General features: G+C 29.5%; 1 protein-coding gene across 1 annotated transcript; it reads right to left on the bottom strand.

Moving 5' to 3' along the window:
- Positions 1-12,286: 12,286 nt before the first annotated feature.
- On the bottom strand, positions 12,287-14,571 carry LOC111296466 (GDSL esterase/lipase At5g33370-like). The gene is made up of 5 exons (XM_022890784.2): positions 14,218-14,571; positions 13,969-14,096; positions 13,618-13,860; positions 13,281-13,533; positions 12,287-12,692 (listed from the first exon to the last, which is right to left on the bottom strand). Exons 1-5 carry the CDS (start codon positions 14,462-14,464, stop codon positions 12,454-12,456), a joined length of 1,110 nt encoding a protein of 369 aa, XP_022746519.2. The 5' UTR covers positions 14,465-14,571; the 3' UTR covers positions 12,287-12,453.
- Positions 14,572-15,411: the final 840 nt, after the last annotated feature.

Below are 15,411 nucleotides of genomic sequence, written 5' to 3'. Positions count from 1 at the left end.
TTTAAAAAATTTAGGGTTCTTCCTAAAGAACCCTAAATTTTGTACCATTGAAAATGTTTATATAAGATATTAAAATTTTTATATTTATATTATATTTTATATAAAAATTATATGTTATAATTTATATAGACATAATAATATGAAATATATTTTTTAATTTTATTAAATTTGTATATAGTTATTGTTAAAATTTTAAATTATATCATGTTTATTTTTTATTTTCGTATCGTATTTATATCGTGTTTTATATTATCAAATTTACCTCTAAATATTTAAAAAATTATGAGATTAATTTCTATACTTATTTAAATATATAATAACTTTTAAAAAAATTTAGTCCGTGTATTTTTCCAAATATAAAATATCATTTTCAAAATTTAACAAAATTACAAAATCACTATTAAATTATTAATTTTTGATAAGTTTTTAATTATGTGAATTACTTATGCGAGTTCTTATTAGATTTGGTGATTCGTATATTCGTTACCTATAAAATAATAAAATTTGTATATTTATATTATGTTTTATATGAAAATCACATGTTATAATTCATATCAATATGAAAACATAAAATATATTTATTTGTTTTTGTTAAATTTAGATATAATTATTGTTAAAATTTTAAATCGTATTTTATATTCGTATTGTATTTTTATCATATTATTATATCATATTTTAAATTATAAGTTTAGATAACGTGAATTGTACACGTTAGGTATTTTTGCTCTTTTTTTTTTATAATAATCATGTGAAGATCAACTTTAGGGTCTCCATTCTCATATCTTTCTTTGAACTTTTACTGGGAAGACTTTTTATTCTTTTGCTTTTTTGGAACATCATCATCATCATCCATGAAGCTTTTATATTCGTCTATCTCGCATTCTTTGCATTTGTAATTTATGTCCCAATAACAATGTCCTTGTGGAGATCTGTATGCATATACGAGATTTTTATTAGACTGAAAGTATGTGACTGAAACATCAAAGAGATCAAAATGAATTATGTTGGAAAGATTGTTGGAAGAGTAACATCATTTCCTTTACTCTGATACCATTTCTATACACAGCGGCAAGTAGTAGTGCCAAGGCTCTGACAACTAATGGCTTCAGTTTCGGGCTCTTCGGGTGGTAGAATCATGATAATACTATCTTATACTATTTTTTGATAGTGTGCAGATTGGTTAACTTGTCAAGATAATACCAAACATAAACGTTTCATAGATTATACCTATAACCAAGATATTTTAACCGGTGTTCAAAACTCTGGCACCCTCCTGGCTTAACATTGAACTGATGGCCTGATTTTTATGGAGATATGTCTTTCACTATAGTAACTTACTATTAGTATGATCTTAGTTCAGTATAACTTTTTTTTGGCTGAGGGAAAGGATCAATGATCTGTTTAATAGCTTAACAAGAATTTTTTATGCAGAGTATTCATAATATTATGATAACTGCAGAGCATACTCAATTTGTATCACTGCAAACTATGAAATAGCTTTAAAAAAACATGAAGCTAAAGTTTTAACTATGGAAGAAGGGAAAATGAATTACCAAAAGAAAAGAGAGGCTTTTTAGTCAAACATATTTTTATAAAGAAAACTTAGGAAAAGTTAACTTAACTTGTTCGAGACTTCAAGACTTGTTCCTTCCTAGATAAAGAGCTTACAATTTATACATGAAAAAAGTAAAAGAATAGTAACCTAATAGGACAAAGCATAATTACAATTTTATAAACGACTTGACATAAAGTTAAAGTAAGATAACTCATCATTTATTTGACATAAAATAAATATGACTCATGACATAAAGTTGTCATGATTTGACAGACATAAAAGCGACTTGACTTGACATAAAGTTGATAAAACTTGATATAAAGTTATCTTGATGTTGAGGCATCATTTTCAACTTTTAGAATCTTTTGAAGAAACTAAAAATTATCACACGTAATTATATATAATTGGACTAAAATAGAGAATCTTTTGTCTTGAAGTACCATGAGTGAGCATCATTATTTGAGAGAATGATAAGTGTGTTCTAGAGAAAGGTTGAGGTGTGAGTTGTCTACTCCTGGTGTGAAATCATAGCCTATGATTTCTAATCATTGATCTAGATTAAAATCTTCAAAATGGTCTTGGGATTCTTACCGTTTCATTTGTTGTAAAATTTTATGAGGTTTTCAATAAGGATTTCATTCTTCTAGTCCTGCATAGTCAAGTTCAAATCTAGTAGTTTTAGGAAAAAGTTCTGTCCAAACACCATCAAGTCTGATTTCATAAATCTTTTTATCAATTTTAAGCTGGTAGTTGTATTCCGAAAGATAGTTTCTCCATGAAACTTCATTTTAGAGCTTTGGCCAATTTTGCTTAGGAATTTTATGATTCATTTCATAAATTTATCTCTGAAATTTAGTGTATTCAACTGGGTGATCAAAAAGAGAATCAAACAGTGAATAACCTTGTGAGCTATAAATTGCTGCATATGAAAAGTACTGGGGTTCTTTTGTCAAATAGTTGCAAGATCTGTGAAAGATTAAAATAATATGAGGATCAGAAAAAACTTTTGTGTATCTCTCATAGGTTTTGATCCATTGAATCCAGATTGGAATAGGTTTGAACCAAGTGAAGAAAAACTTGAGATGTTGCTAACTGGGGTCCAGCTGGTGTTTGGCAGGGTTGATGGTTGACTGCTGGAAAAAATGAAGAAGAGTTTTGAGCTTTGGGAGTGGGAATTCTATAGCAATATAGTAAAGGTGACAAAGGTACCATATGAAATAAACTATTTCTTTTGGGAAACAAAGTGGGTCAGAGAATTTGAAGAGATGGATGGAGGGATATTTAGGGTGTATACCAAGAGATTGAATGGAGGTGTCTTCAAACTTTCTGAGTATTTTGAACTAGTATTTGAGCAAAAGGTGTGGGGCCTTTTGGTCAAAAGTTTTAGTGGTAAGAAGTTTTGGTAACTCTGGAGGAAGATTTTTCATTGAAAGGTTAAAAAATTCTTTAGGTAAATCAAATTCATCATCAAGGTGAGATTTTTGAAAAGAAGGAAAAAGAGAACTTTTAAAGGATAACGCTTGTGAATAAGAGGGTGTTGGGTTCATCATGAAAATAACTGGAATTATCTACAAGGTGTTTGAAGGAAGTTTTAGAGAAAATCTTGTAAGTATGTTTAAAATGAGGTTATCTTTACCTTTTATATGTGCTATAGTGAAGGAATACTGTGAGAACCACTGTGATAGCCTGAGTAACTGAGCATTTGGCATCTTTTTTTTTTTAAAATTGAGCATCTGATTAAAGGTTGACATATCTAATTTCACAAGAAAATAATATCCAATGAGGTGAAATTCAAATATTTGGATTTCATACTTTACAGCTAAAATCTTTTTTAGTGTAGAGTGATAATGAAGTTTTGAATCTTTGAATTTTTCACTCTTGTAATCACAGATTTATCTGGTTTCATCTTTTTTTCTAAAAGAATTATTGACCAAAACTGCTCACTTACATCTGTCTGCAATATCTTTTTTTTCATCTGAAAGAATCTTTAAAGTTGAAAGTGACTTTGCTTTTATCTTTAAGGTCTGTACTGCATTTGTTTGCTTCTGAGATCACGTGGGTAGTTCTTTCTTGAGCATCTATCTAAGAGGATGAGTTAGCTGTGCAAGATCTGAGAGAAATTCACTCATGTAATTAACTACACCAAAGAATTGTTGTACTTACTTTTTTGAAAGATTTTGATCAAAAAAATCTACACGTGTTTGAGCAATGTAGGGTTGAGCTATGTATTATCCATCTTTTAGATACTTGTCTAAAAAATTAATTTTTGAGGCACCAATGATCATCTTTTTCTCTAAGAGCATTATCTCATACTATTAAACAATCTGTTAAAACTTATCCAATAACTGTGTATGATACGTGACATCTGAAAAAAATAATAAGATATCATTAATGTAAATTATGGCATTATCAAGAATTATAGCAAATATTTTCGTTATTGCTTTTTAAAATAGTGAAGGAGTAACTTTTAATCCAAAAGGTATTACTGTCCACTAAAAATGGTGTTGACGAATACAAAACGTCATTTTGTATCTATCCTGTGGATGTATACCTAATTGCCAAAATTTTACTTTGAGGTCAAACTTTGAGAAGACTTTTGCATTTGTCAAATTTGTAAACAAAGTTTTTTTGTCTGGAAGAAAGAACTTATCATTTGTAAGAAAATTGTTAAGAGGCTTGTAATTAATCACCAATCTTAATTTTTCACAAACTTGTTCTGAAAGTTTGTTGACATAAAACGCTTCACATGCCCATAGAGAAAAGGTTTGTTCAATTAATCCTTGAGTCTAGAGAAGTGAACATTCTTGGATTGCCTGCTTGAAATGATATGGGTTCATGCCTAAATAACTTACTTTTGTGGGATTCACATTTTCATCTTTTTTGAAAAGAAGGGTAATAAAAAATCTAACATTTTTCCAAAGTAAGTGGTCATATTTTTGGAAGAATTTTGAATGATTTTCTACACATGAGAAGTGAATGAATTTTTGTCTAAATTTTTGAAAAACATCTGGTTGAATGGTTAGGGTGAAGAGATTGGGAAAGTTTTTCCAAGGTCTGAAATAACTTTCAAATTTTATACATTTTCCACTAAGTTTTAGCCTGGTATATTAGTTATGATATCAAAACCAATAACAAGGTCTTTCTAGGGAAGTGGAGATCTTAAAATCTTTTGAGTTATTTGACAGCCTGAAAAAATTTGAAGGGTAACAGAGTTGATGATAAAGTCTGTAGAGAATACATTCTCATCAGCGATTTTACAACAACAAGAAAAAGAAGCACTTCAGAAGATTCAGACCTTCAAGATAGAAAAACTTTGTTTGTAAATTTGGTAAATGCAAAAGTCTTCTCAAAGTTTGTCCTCAAAACAAGATTTTGGCAATTAGGTATTCATCCACAGGACAGATACAAAATGACATTTTGCATTTCTCAACACCATTTCTAGTGGACAGTAATGCCTTTTGGATTAAAAGTTACTCATTCACTGTTCTAGAAAGTAATGACGAAGATATTTGCTCCAATTTTTGATAATGTCTTAATTTACATTGATGATATCTTCCTGTTCTCTCCAGATGTCATATCTCATACACAGCTATTGGATAAGTTTTAGCAAATTGTTTAACAGTATGAAATAATACTTTCAGAGAAAAAGATGATATTGGTGCCTCAAAAATTAATTTTTTAGGCATGCATCTACAAGATAGACAGTACATAGCTCAACCTCATATTGCTCAGACACTTGTAGATTTTCTTGATGAAAATCTTTAAAAAAAGCAAGTACAACAATTTCTTAGTGTAGTCAATTACATGAGTGAATTTCTTTCAGATCTTACATAGCTAACTTATCATCTTAGATAAAAACTCAAAGAAAGATATAAGAATGGAAACCCATAAGTTGATCTCCTTGGTGAACCCTCAGGAAAGTTTGACTATTATGTCATCTATCCTAAGAAAAAAAATAACTCCCTTATACAATAGGTTTATTCAAAGAAGCTTTGGTTCTTTTATGATATTTATGCCAACTCTACACCATTGCCATTAAGTTTAACTCCTTTGAACTCAATTTCGTCATTGTCACTTTTGCCAATAATGATTTCCTTTATGAAGCTAATATTCATTTAAAAATTTTCTTGAAATGGTTTAAACCCCTCCATACTTGGTATTTTGCCATCAAACATCTTCCCTAACATTATCATGTTATCTTTTTCTTCCACTACTTTTGTGAACTCCATGATAATTTTACCCTCTTCCAATCTCACTCTGACCTGTATGTGTATAGAAATGGTATCAGAGCTTGAAGCTTGCCAAGATAACGAGAAGAGAATATGTTTTTAATTCTTGATTATTGAAGTTGGATAGGAAAAGTCAAAAGAGAGTCTTACTTTCATAGATTTATCAACTACTAGTAATTTTAGTTCTCAACCCTATTCTTCTAAATTTTCTTTTAGTTTGTCTTTTTATCCTTCTCTTGTATTTAAAAAGTCTTTCTCTTTTAAGTTCAAGTTCTTATATGAAGTAGATTATATCCCAGAAGAAAAAAAAAAACTCAACAAATAGTTCTTCCCCTTGTAAATCCTTATACAATTTTCTCAAACTTCTCTCCTTCTCTTACTAGATCTTTAAAAACTCTTTTAAAACCAAAATACCAAGCTCCAAAAAAGTATATTCAAGCCACAAACTTTGATTAATACATTCTTCCAGCAAGACCTCAAGAGTACTTTATTACTCTTTAGATCTCAGAAGAATTTTTTTAATGGTGGTCAGAACAAGGATACACTTATATCTACTTTGGTACTATCAGAATATTCTTAACCTTCTATGATCGAAATGGTATTCCTGTATGTACCAAAATGGCTTTATTGGACACAAGATTCAAAGAATACAAGCATGCAGTCCTTGACATAGTTGAGACAATGCTCAATGCAAAAACTATTTTTTTCACAGTTTTTCCAAATTATAATATGTCTCTTCATGATCTAACACCGTTAGATGCTTTAAAAGTTTAAGTCCAAATCGTAGGCATAGAGATGAAAGGACTCCAGGCAACCATTCATTACCATATGGCATATAGAGTTCAAGACCATGCCATTAACTTATCTCTTTCACACTCTGATGATGTTGTCTTTGTCAAAATAGAAGCAGCAGATCGAACTCTTAGAATGTTCACATTTCAAAGTAAATCTCAAATGAAAAACTTGCCACCCTTCTCCCAAAGACATGGATGATAAGTTATCAAAAGATTTGAAAGCAAGATGAACCAATTCAACATTTTGATCCAACCTATAAGACAAATCAGGATGGTACTGTCACAATTAAGTTTGATAACAACAAAGAAAAAGATGTTCCTCTTCCAACAATCTTTTCAACATAATTCATGATGCAAAGATGTCAAGTTGATCTCCTTGATATTTTAGTCACACACTTTCAGTCCAATGAAAATCTTGTATACGTATACAGATCTTCACAAAGATATTGTTATTGGGACATAAATTACAAATGCAAAGAATGCTAGATAAACATATATAGAAGATTCTTGGATGATGATGATGATGTTTCAAAAAAGCAAAAGAAAAAAAAATCTTCCTAGCAAAAGCTTAAAACTCTTCTTCACCTTTTTCAGCAGTCAACCATCAACCCTATCAAACACTAGCTGGACCTTAGTCAGTAACATCTCAAATTTTTTTTCACCTGGTTTAGACCTATTCCAATCTGAATTTAATGGATCAAAACCTATGAGAGATATATAAAAGTTATTCCTGATCCTCATATTATTTTAATCTTTCACAGATCTTACAGTTGTTTGACAAAAAAATCCTAGTACTATATGCAACAATTTATAGCTCCTAGAGTTATTCACCGTTTGATTCTCTTTTTAATCACCCAACTGAATACATTAAATTTCAGAGATAAATTTATGAAATGAATCATAAAATTCCCAAGCAAAATTGTTCAGAGCTCTAAGATGAAGTTTCATGGGGAAACTATCCTTCGAAATACAACTACAAACTCAAAATTGATAAAAAAGATTTATGAAACCAGACTTGATGATGCTTGGATAGAACCTCTTCCTGAAACTACTAGATTTGAACTTGACCATATAGGACCAGTAGAATGGAATCCTTACTGAAAATCTTCTGAAGTTCTACAACAAATGGAATGACAAGAATTTCAAGACCCTTTTGAAGATTTTGATCCAGATCAATGGTTAGAAACCATAGGCTATGATTTCACACCAGGAGTAGACAACTCGCACCTCAACCTTTTTTTAAAACACACTTATCGTTCTCTCAACTAATGATGCTCACTCATGGTGCTCTAAGACAAAAGATTCCCTATTTCAGTCTAATTATGTATAATTACATGTAATATTTTCAGTTTCTCCATAAGACTCTAAAAATTGATAATGATGCTTTCACATCAAGATAATTTTATGTTAAGTCTTCATCAACTTTATGTCAAGTTAAGTCACCTTTATGTCTAGTCAAATCATGACAACTTTATGTCACGAGTTATCTTTACTTTATGTCAAATAAGTGATGAGTCATCTTACTTTAATTTTATGTTAAATTATTTGTAAAGTTGTAATTATACTTTGTCTTAGCTTTGTCTTATTATGTTACTATTCTTTTACTTTTTTCATGTATAAATTGTAAGTTCCTTCTCTATGAAGAAACAAATCTTGAAGTCTCGAACAAGTTTAGTTAACTTTCCCTAAATTTTCTTTATAAAAATATATTTCGCTAAAAAACCTCTCTTTTTTTTTGGTAATTCTTTCTCTTTTCTTCCATAGTTAAAGCTTTAGCTTCATGTTTTCTTCAAGCTATTCCATAGTTTACAGTGATACAAGTTGAGTATGCTCTGCAGTTGCCATAATATTATGGATCCTCTGCATCAGAAATTCTTGTTAAGCTGTTAAACAAATCATTGATCCTTTCCTTCAGCTAAAAAAAGTTATACTGAACCAAGATCATACTAATAATAAGTTACTATAGTGAAAGATATATCTCTATAAAAGTTAGGCTACCAGTTCGACGTTAAGCCAGGAAGACAGCAGGTAGTAGTGCCAAGGCTCTGGAAACTGACGGCTTCAGTTTCGGGCTCTCCGGGTGATAGAGTCGTGACAATACTATCTGATACTATTTTTCAACAGCGTATGGATCGGTTAACTTATCAAGATAATATCAAACATAAGTATTCCATAGATCAGACATATAACTAAGATATTCTAGCCGGTGTTCAAGACTCTGGTGCCTTCCTGGCTTAACGTCGAACTGGTGGCCTGATTTTTATAGAGATATATCTTTCACTATAGTAACTTACTATTAGTATGATCTTGGGAAGCCCATCATCTTCAATATGCTTGGTTTTCAAAGAAAGCCCTTTTTTTGTTTTAGAAATTAAATTAGAATCATCAAAGCATCAGCCAATGTCCAAAATTCATACAAACAAGATGGAGAATAGCATTATCAATTAGCATCATCAATGATCAATTTATTGACTGCACAAATTGTAAATGATAATAGAAAATTTTTTGGCAAAATAAGCCATGCCACGATGTCTAAAGTAAATAATATAGACGACATTAATATTGAACAAATGCACGAATGACTCAATAAATCATGCTTTTAAGTATGATTGATCAGTGGTTTATAAAGGTATAGCATTTGATAGGGTGATATCGATTAGAATTAAATTCGATTTGGTTTAATTTTTTTTATAATGTATAATATTATAAATTTTTAAAATTTAATCCGAATTCAAATTAATTTTTTTTAAATTAATATGATCCAAATTGAATTCCATCAATTTAATTTGATTCATTGGTTTTTAAAATTTTAATTTTTTATATATTATTTTAATATAATTTTTAATATATTTAAATATAAAATAATTATTTTTATTTTACAAAAATATAAAAAATATATAAAACCTAATAAAAATATATAATTCGATTTAGTCTCTTTTTTTTTCACATTTTGATTCAAAATTCGATTCGAATTTAATATATTAATTTGAATCAATAAAAAAATCAAAATTGAACCATACACTGATTTTAAATTTAATTTGAACTGATTTTAAATTGATTTTTAATTTTCTCAAAATTTCCACTTCTAACATTTGATATGTTCTAAAAAAAAAATGCTCAATGCACATTTTTGGAACATCATTTTTCAAGTTTTAATTTATTTTTTTTATATGGAGATCATATGTTAAAATAAAAAAAATTATAAATGTTAAAATTTAAATTATTAAACTAACAAAATAATCAAATTCGACTCATTTAACAAACCTGTTAGTAGAAATGTAGAGGAAAAACTTTAAATAATAATAATAATAATAAATAAGCAAAAGATGGAGAGTAGATGACTACAATTTAATTACAAGGGGCCAAGATTGATCCTTAGGCCTGTTTATGATGTGTTTGGAATCATTGAAGTGATGAAAAACATTAAATATTAAATGCCATTCACATTGCATACCAAGTAGCTTCATGACAAAAAACATTAAATATTAAATGCCATTCACATTGCATACCAAGTAGCCTATGTTCATTTTTTTTTTCATTTTTTAATATACTTTTTAATCTTTCAGCCTTTATTTACATTATGCTCGCAATTTTTAAAAGTCTTCCAACATTTATTTACATTACATATTTAAATTTTATCAAACTTGCAATTTTTAAAATTCTCTCTAACATGCATATCATTAGAAATATCAATTTTATCCATATTCAATAAAAATTTTGATTTTTTATTCGAATAAAGATGGAAATAAATATCACATTGTGAGTATAAGAATGAGGATGTGTATGATTTTAAATTTTTATTATGTAATGAGATAAGGATAAGGATAGGTAATATAATATCCGTCCCGTATCTATACTTTACATATATATTTTTATATATTTAGTATATGGATTTTTATTAATAATATAAATTAGTATTTTAGATTAATTAATATTAATATTTTTATTGAAAAAAAATATTAATATATATTTATAAAAATGACCTAAATATACAAGATAAAAATTAAAAAATTAAAAAAAATTTAGTTTTTTATTTTTTGTTAAAAGTTATAGATATGAAAATTACCCATACCCATTAAATATCCATGAGAATAAAAATAAAGATAAATTTAAATATCTATTCGATATGAATACAATACAAAAATCTGGAGATAAGAATGGAGAATACTCGACTCTACCCATACTTTATCTCTTAACATCCTTACATATCATTTAAGTTAATGTTTAATTGGCATGTTCTTCCTTTAATGTTAGTAACCAAAGTAATGAGACGTCGCATTGGTCCATTATTTTTTAAAAAAGATATGTTTGAACGGTGATTGTTGTTTATTTCATCTAACTCTCGGCCATAAGGATTTTCCCAATCGTGTTTTTTGTCTTTGCCTTTCTGGCCATAGGACGACCATTGATGTTTCAATAACATTTAATACTAAGCTAGTTTCTCCAGCTGGTCTAAGCTTAATGCCATCCCTACCAAGCAACCTGCTCTACCCACCATTCAAATGCCATTTTGTATTTGATCAAATCCATCCCTCATTTTATTTATTGCTCAATATTATAATAATGGTTGGTGGATGCTAATAAAGGCTAGCTAAGTTTTGATTCAATGATTCTTGACAACATTCATGCATTCACGTAAACATATAGAAATTTCCATATAAACTACAAAAATTTTTTTTTTTTAATAAAAGATATCGCAACTTGAAAATAAAATCAAAAGAGTTATAAACGTTAAAATTTGAATTTAAAATTTATTAGATACTTATATTAATTAATTGAGTTAAATTTTAAATTTATAACTTATAAAGTTTTTATCTAATGGGAAAATTTAAAAATTTTGATGATGGACTCATTAAAAAATTATGAAATAATTTAAAATAAATAAAAATAATTTTATTTTCCTAATAAAAAAAATGTTTGAAAATGAAAAAGTTTCTCTATCATCTAGTCAATTTAGTCATCCACTTTCCTCGACACGTTAAGCCAAACACTTCATTAAAATTTATTAAATGCTTAGTCTATTTCATATAAGGTGCTTAATTTGAAATTAAGCGGTGATGATAAAGACATGAACGTTGTAGTCTGAAATGTAATTATCCAAATTAATATCATGTTGATGTCCAATTCATGAAACCAAGTTTTCAATGCAAACATAGATTTGAGGAAAATAAAAAATTTAAAATAAAACCAAACTTGAAAATGATAAGTTGGTTTGGTTTGGTACTTAAAATAATTTCGATATCGACTCCTTAAGCTAGCTTATTGATTATTGGCCAAAAAAAAAGTAATAAATGCTAAACAACAGTTTAAAAAAAATTATAAAGATATTTTTGATTGAATTGGTGTCACAAATCAATGGCATCAAATTTTTTTAAAAAAAATTAATAAAAATTATGCATATTTAAAAGTAAATTTATTAATTTAAAAAATTATAAAAATATTTATGTCGTGCACTTTTAATATTTTTAAAATTCATATTTTTATATATAAAAAATAATTTTGTTATTCACCCACATAATGAATGCTAAGTTTAACATATTTATTCAAATTATTTATTTTTAGTAATTTTAAGCAAAATTTTTTTTTTTTAATTTGAGATCAAACAGACACTAAAAATGAATATTTTAGAAGATATAGTATCAATTTTCATTTTTTTTTTACAATAACAAATAATTAACGTGATTTGAAATTTCAAACGTAAAGAGATATTGAAAAATAAATTGGCAACTACTTATTTACTCATAAAATAAACATTCCATTACAATTTATTAAGAAAACAATTCAAACCATAAGAACAACATAATAATCAAATGCATGGCAATCAAACAACAATGGTAAAACACAAGGCTGTTTGATCCTTATTAGAATGAAATAACTAAGTCCTGGTCATGGTGTCCAAAGCCAAGAGGGTGCTGAGATTCATGGGGCTCATGTGATTTGGTGAACCATTCAAGATCATGTCAACAATAATTCCACTAGCCCTTTCTGATGGATGGAATCCATCCCAGAAAGCATACTCGTCGCGGTTCGGGCACAAATTTGATAGCATAGTGCATAATCCCAGACCATTGAAGGGTCCTTGGCCACAACAAGCTACCTTTGATGTAGTAAATCCTGCAAAGAAGAAATATAGCACTCAAAAACACTAAGATATTTGTGTTTAGAAAGGAGATTAGATCCAGATAAAATCTGAGCTTTAAAGATATCGATCAATTATATTTTTAATTGATTTTTTATTTTTAATTATAACATAAAATATATATTATCATATTAATTCTGTTTGTAAAATTCACAAAATAACAAGTACATTAAATTTACAATCGAGATGAATTTTTTATATTTTTTATAATAAATATTGCCCATTTTGAAGGAGAAAATTTTGGAGCAAAATCCAAATTCTTTGGTGGCTTTCATCATAATTTCATGGTGATTGTACATGGGGGGTAGGTTGCTTTAATAATAAAAATTGGGTTTTTTTTTTTTTTTTTTTAAATAGGTCAACAAAATGTCACACTCTGTAGTTCTTCATCCTCTCTCATCTCTCTTTCTCAATCTGCCTTCTATCAATTCTTCCCAGTCTTATCTCATTAATGCCTCATTCATTACTCTTAATTGTTAGGGTTCATTTTTTGCGACAAAAATATGTATTATTTTGGTCAAATAAAAAGTGATCAAACATTGAAGCAATGTGGATTTACTTACCATGGGCTCCAGGGTTATTAACGAAATCATTGGTTTGTTGCTGTGTATTAGCAGCAATGAAAATGTTTTCACCATATTCATCATTGAGTCCATTTATCATTTGAACCAGTTGTGGATTATACAATGCTGCAGCTTGTTGCAGCTGAGGGTCACAATGACCACTTGGGCTCCTCAAGGCCAATTCCGCCGGGACACAACCCAACGGTCCAGTCCCGGTCACCAGAACCCTCCGAGCTCCTAGATCATGTAGTCTCTGCAACATAATTTTTGACAGTTTTGAAGTGCATTTTTATGTTACCATGACACAAATTTATATCAAGGGGTGAAAAAAATTTACCACTAGAAGTTTTCTGTACTCGGAGATGAGATATCTAACGTAATCTGGTAGCCTGAATTGGCGAGATCTTGCAGAGAAAGGCACCAAGAAGTAATTGTTCACAAAATCATTGCCACCGACGGTGATGAGGACTAGAGAATTGCTTACAATCCGCTGTGCTTCATCATATCCGACAAGGTCAGCCAACCGTCTCTGGTATTGTTCAAAGTATTCCAATTGCTTGTACATTCTTATAATGTTTATCTGCCAATTCAGAATGGACATTAGACATTGTCATATTGACTTGGAACTGTATAAATGTCAAGCAAATGTGGGTTTTGAGAAGATTGAGTAAGAAATTTTTGTTCTTACAAATTGGATTCCAGTGTCATTAAGGATTCCAATACCAGCAGAAGCAAAGTTGGCACCAATAAGTAGCTTATCTCCCGTGAGTTCTGGACTCAAATATGGCAAAGTTGGCTCTGAGCCAAGTGCATCACCTGGTATATATATATATATATATATATATATATATATACACATTAAGTCAATTCAATTAACATGAAATAGACAGCTTTGAAAATACAAGGGAGAAACAAAGTAACAGCAAGAAATCCGAACTGATAAAATCAGGAATGTTTTTGCCATTGGAGAAGCGGCCAGTGGGGCGGCGACTAGGAGTATCAATGCCATAAGGAGGTGCATCTGCTCTAGCAGAGGTTGCCAGATAATTGTTGTTGCCATTGTCAACCAGAGAATCACCAAATACAAAAAATGCCCTGGCAGCTTCAACTTGAGTAGTCGAAATTGCCATGACAAGGCCTAAAAACAAAACCATCCATGAAGCTACAACCACTGAACTTGCCATGGAAAGCAGAAGGAAAATAATACACTAAGCTATTTCTTTATTGGAGACTTTGTCTTTGCATGTGAACGAAGGGATAGGCAGTGCTTATATAGGTAGGGGTTCTTGTCAATGGAGAAAAAACATGGCCTACATAAACAAAAGCAATGTACTACTGGTAGTTGTGTTTGACAATGCTATGAGCTCACCACTGACCCCCCCGCCTCTCCCCCTCCCCTTTTCCAATTGAATCATCTACTTTTAATTCAATTTTTTAAAGCTTGAAAATGGTATTTGGGTTAGCTTTGCCATAAATTTCAAAATGGTAGGTTTCTCTCCTGAAATCTATCCTTTTCAACGGTTCTTGAACATGAAAATGTTCCCCAAAAAAGTTTGTTAAATTGATAAGCTTGTAAAACATAAATTCAAATTTCACTGTCAGCAATCTTCTTTGATAAGAGATTTGTAAATACAATATAAATCATTTCTTACACCTACGATCTACCCTAATCCTGGAATAGAAAAACCTCCTTCACCCTAAATTTGTTTTTGACAAAAAAAAAAAAAAAAGCCATGAAAATGCTCAAGTACAAAATATTACCACAACAAATTTTTTGTTCCTTGTGCTTTAACTTTTACAATCCTTGAAACTTTGTTTTCCAAAATTTTGATTAGTCACTTTCAAGTTTCAACTACTCATGTTTGTTCATTTGATATGGAATAATCGAAATGGTGTTAAATGGGGCAGTCATTCAGTACTATAGCTGCTCAAATGGCAGTGGCACCAACTGACTTTTTATCAGTAGTTTAATAATTTAAAGTCTAACATTGTACTACATGGTTACTTTATTTGTTCCCTCTACGATCCATTGCTTAATTAATACTATTATCTGAAACTCCTATGGCATCAATTTACTTCTTAGTACTTCTGCATTTTTTTATCAACAGAACAATTTGCTATAGGCATTTTG

Source organism: Durio zibethinus, chromosome 12 (genome assembly GCF_047325235.1).
Source record: "Durio zibethinus cultivar Kanyao isolate XHJ-2024 chromosome 12, ASM4732523v1, whole genome shotgun sequence".
NCBI lineage: Eukaryota > Viridiplantae > Streptophyta > Magnoliopsida > Malvales > Malvaceae > Durio > Durio zibethinus.
The sequence above is the reverse complement of the archived record's forward strand: the minus strand, read 5'-3'. Positions and strand labels throughout refer to the sequence as shown.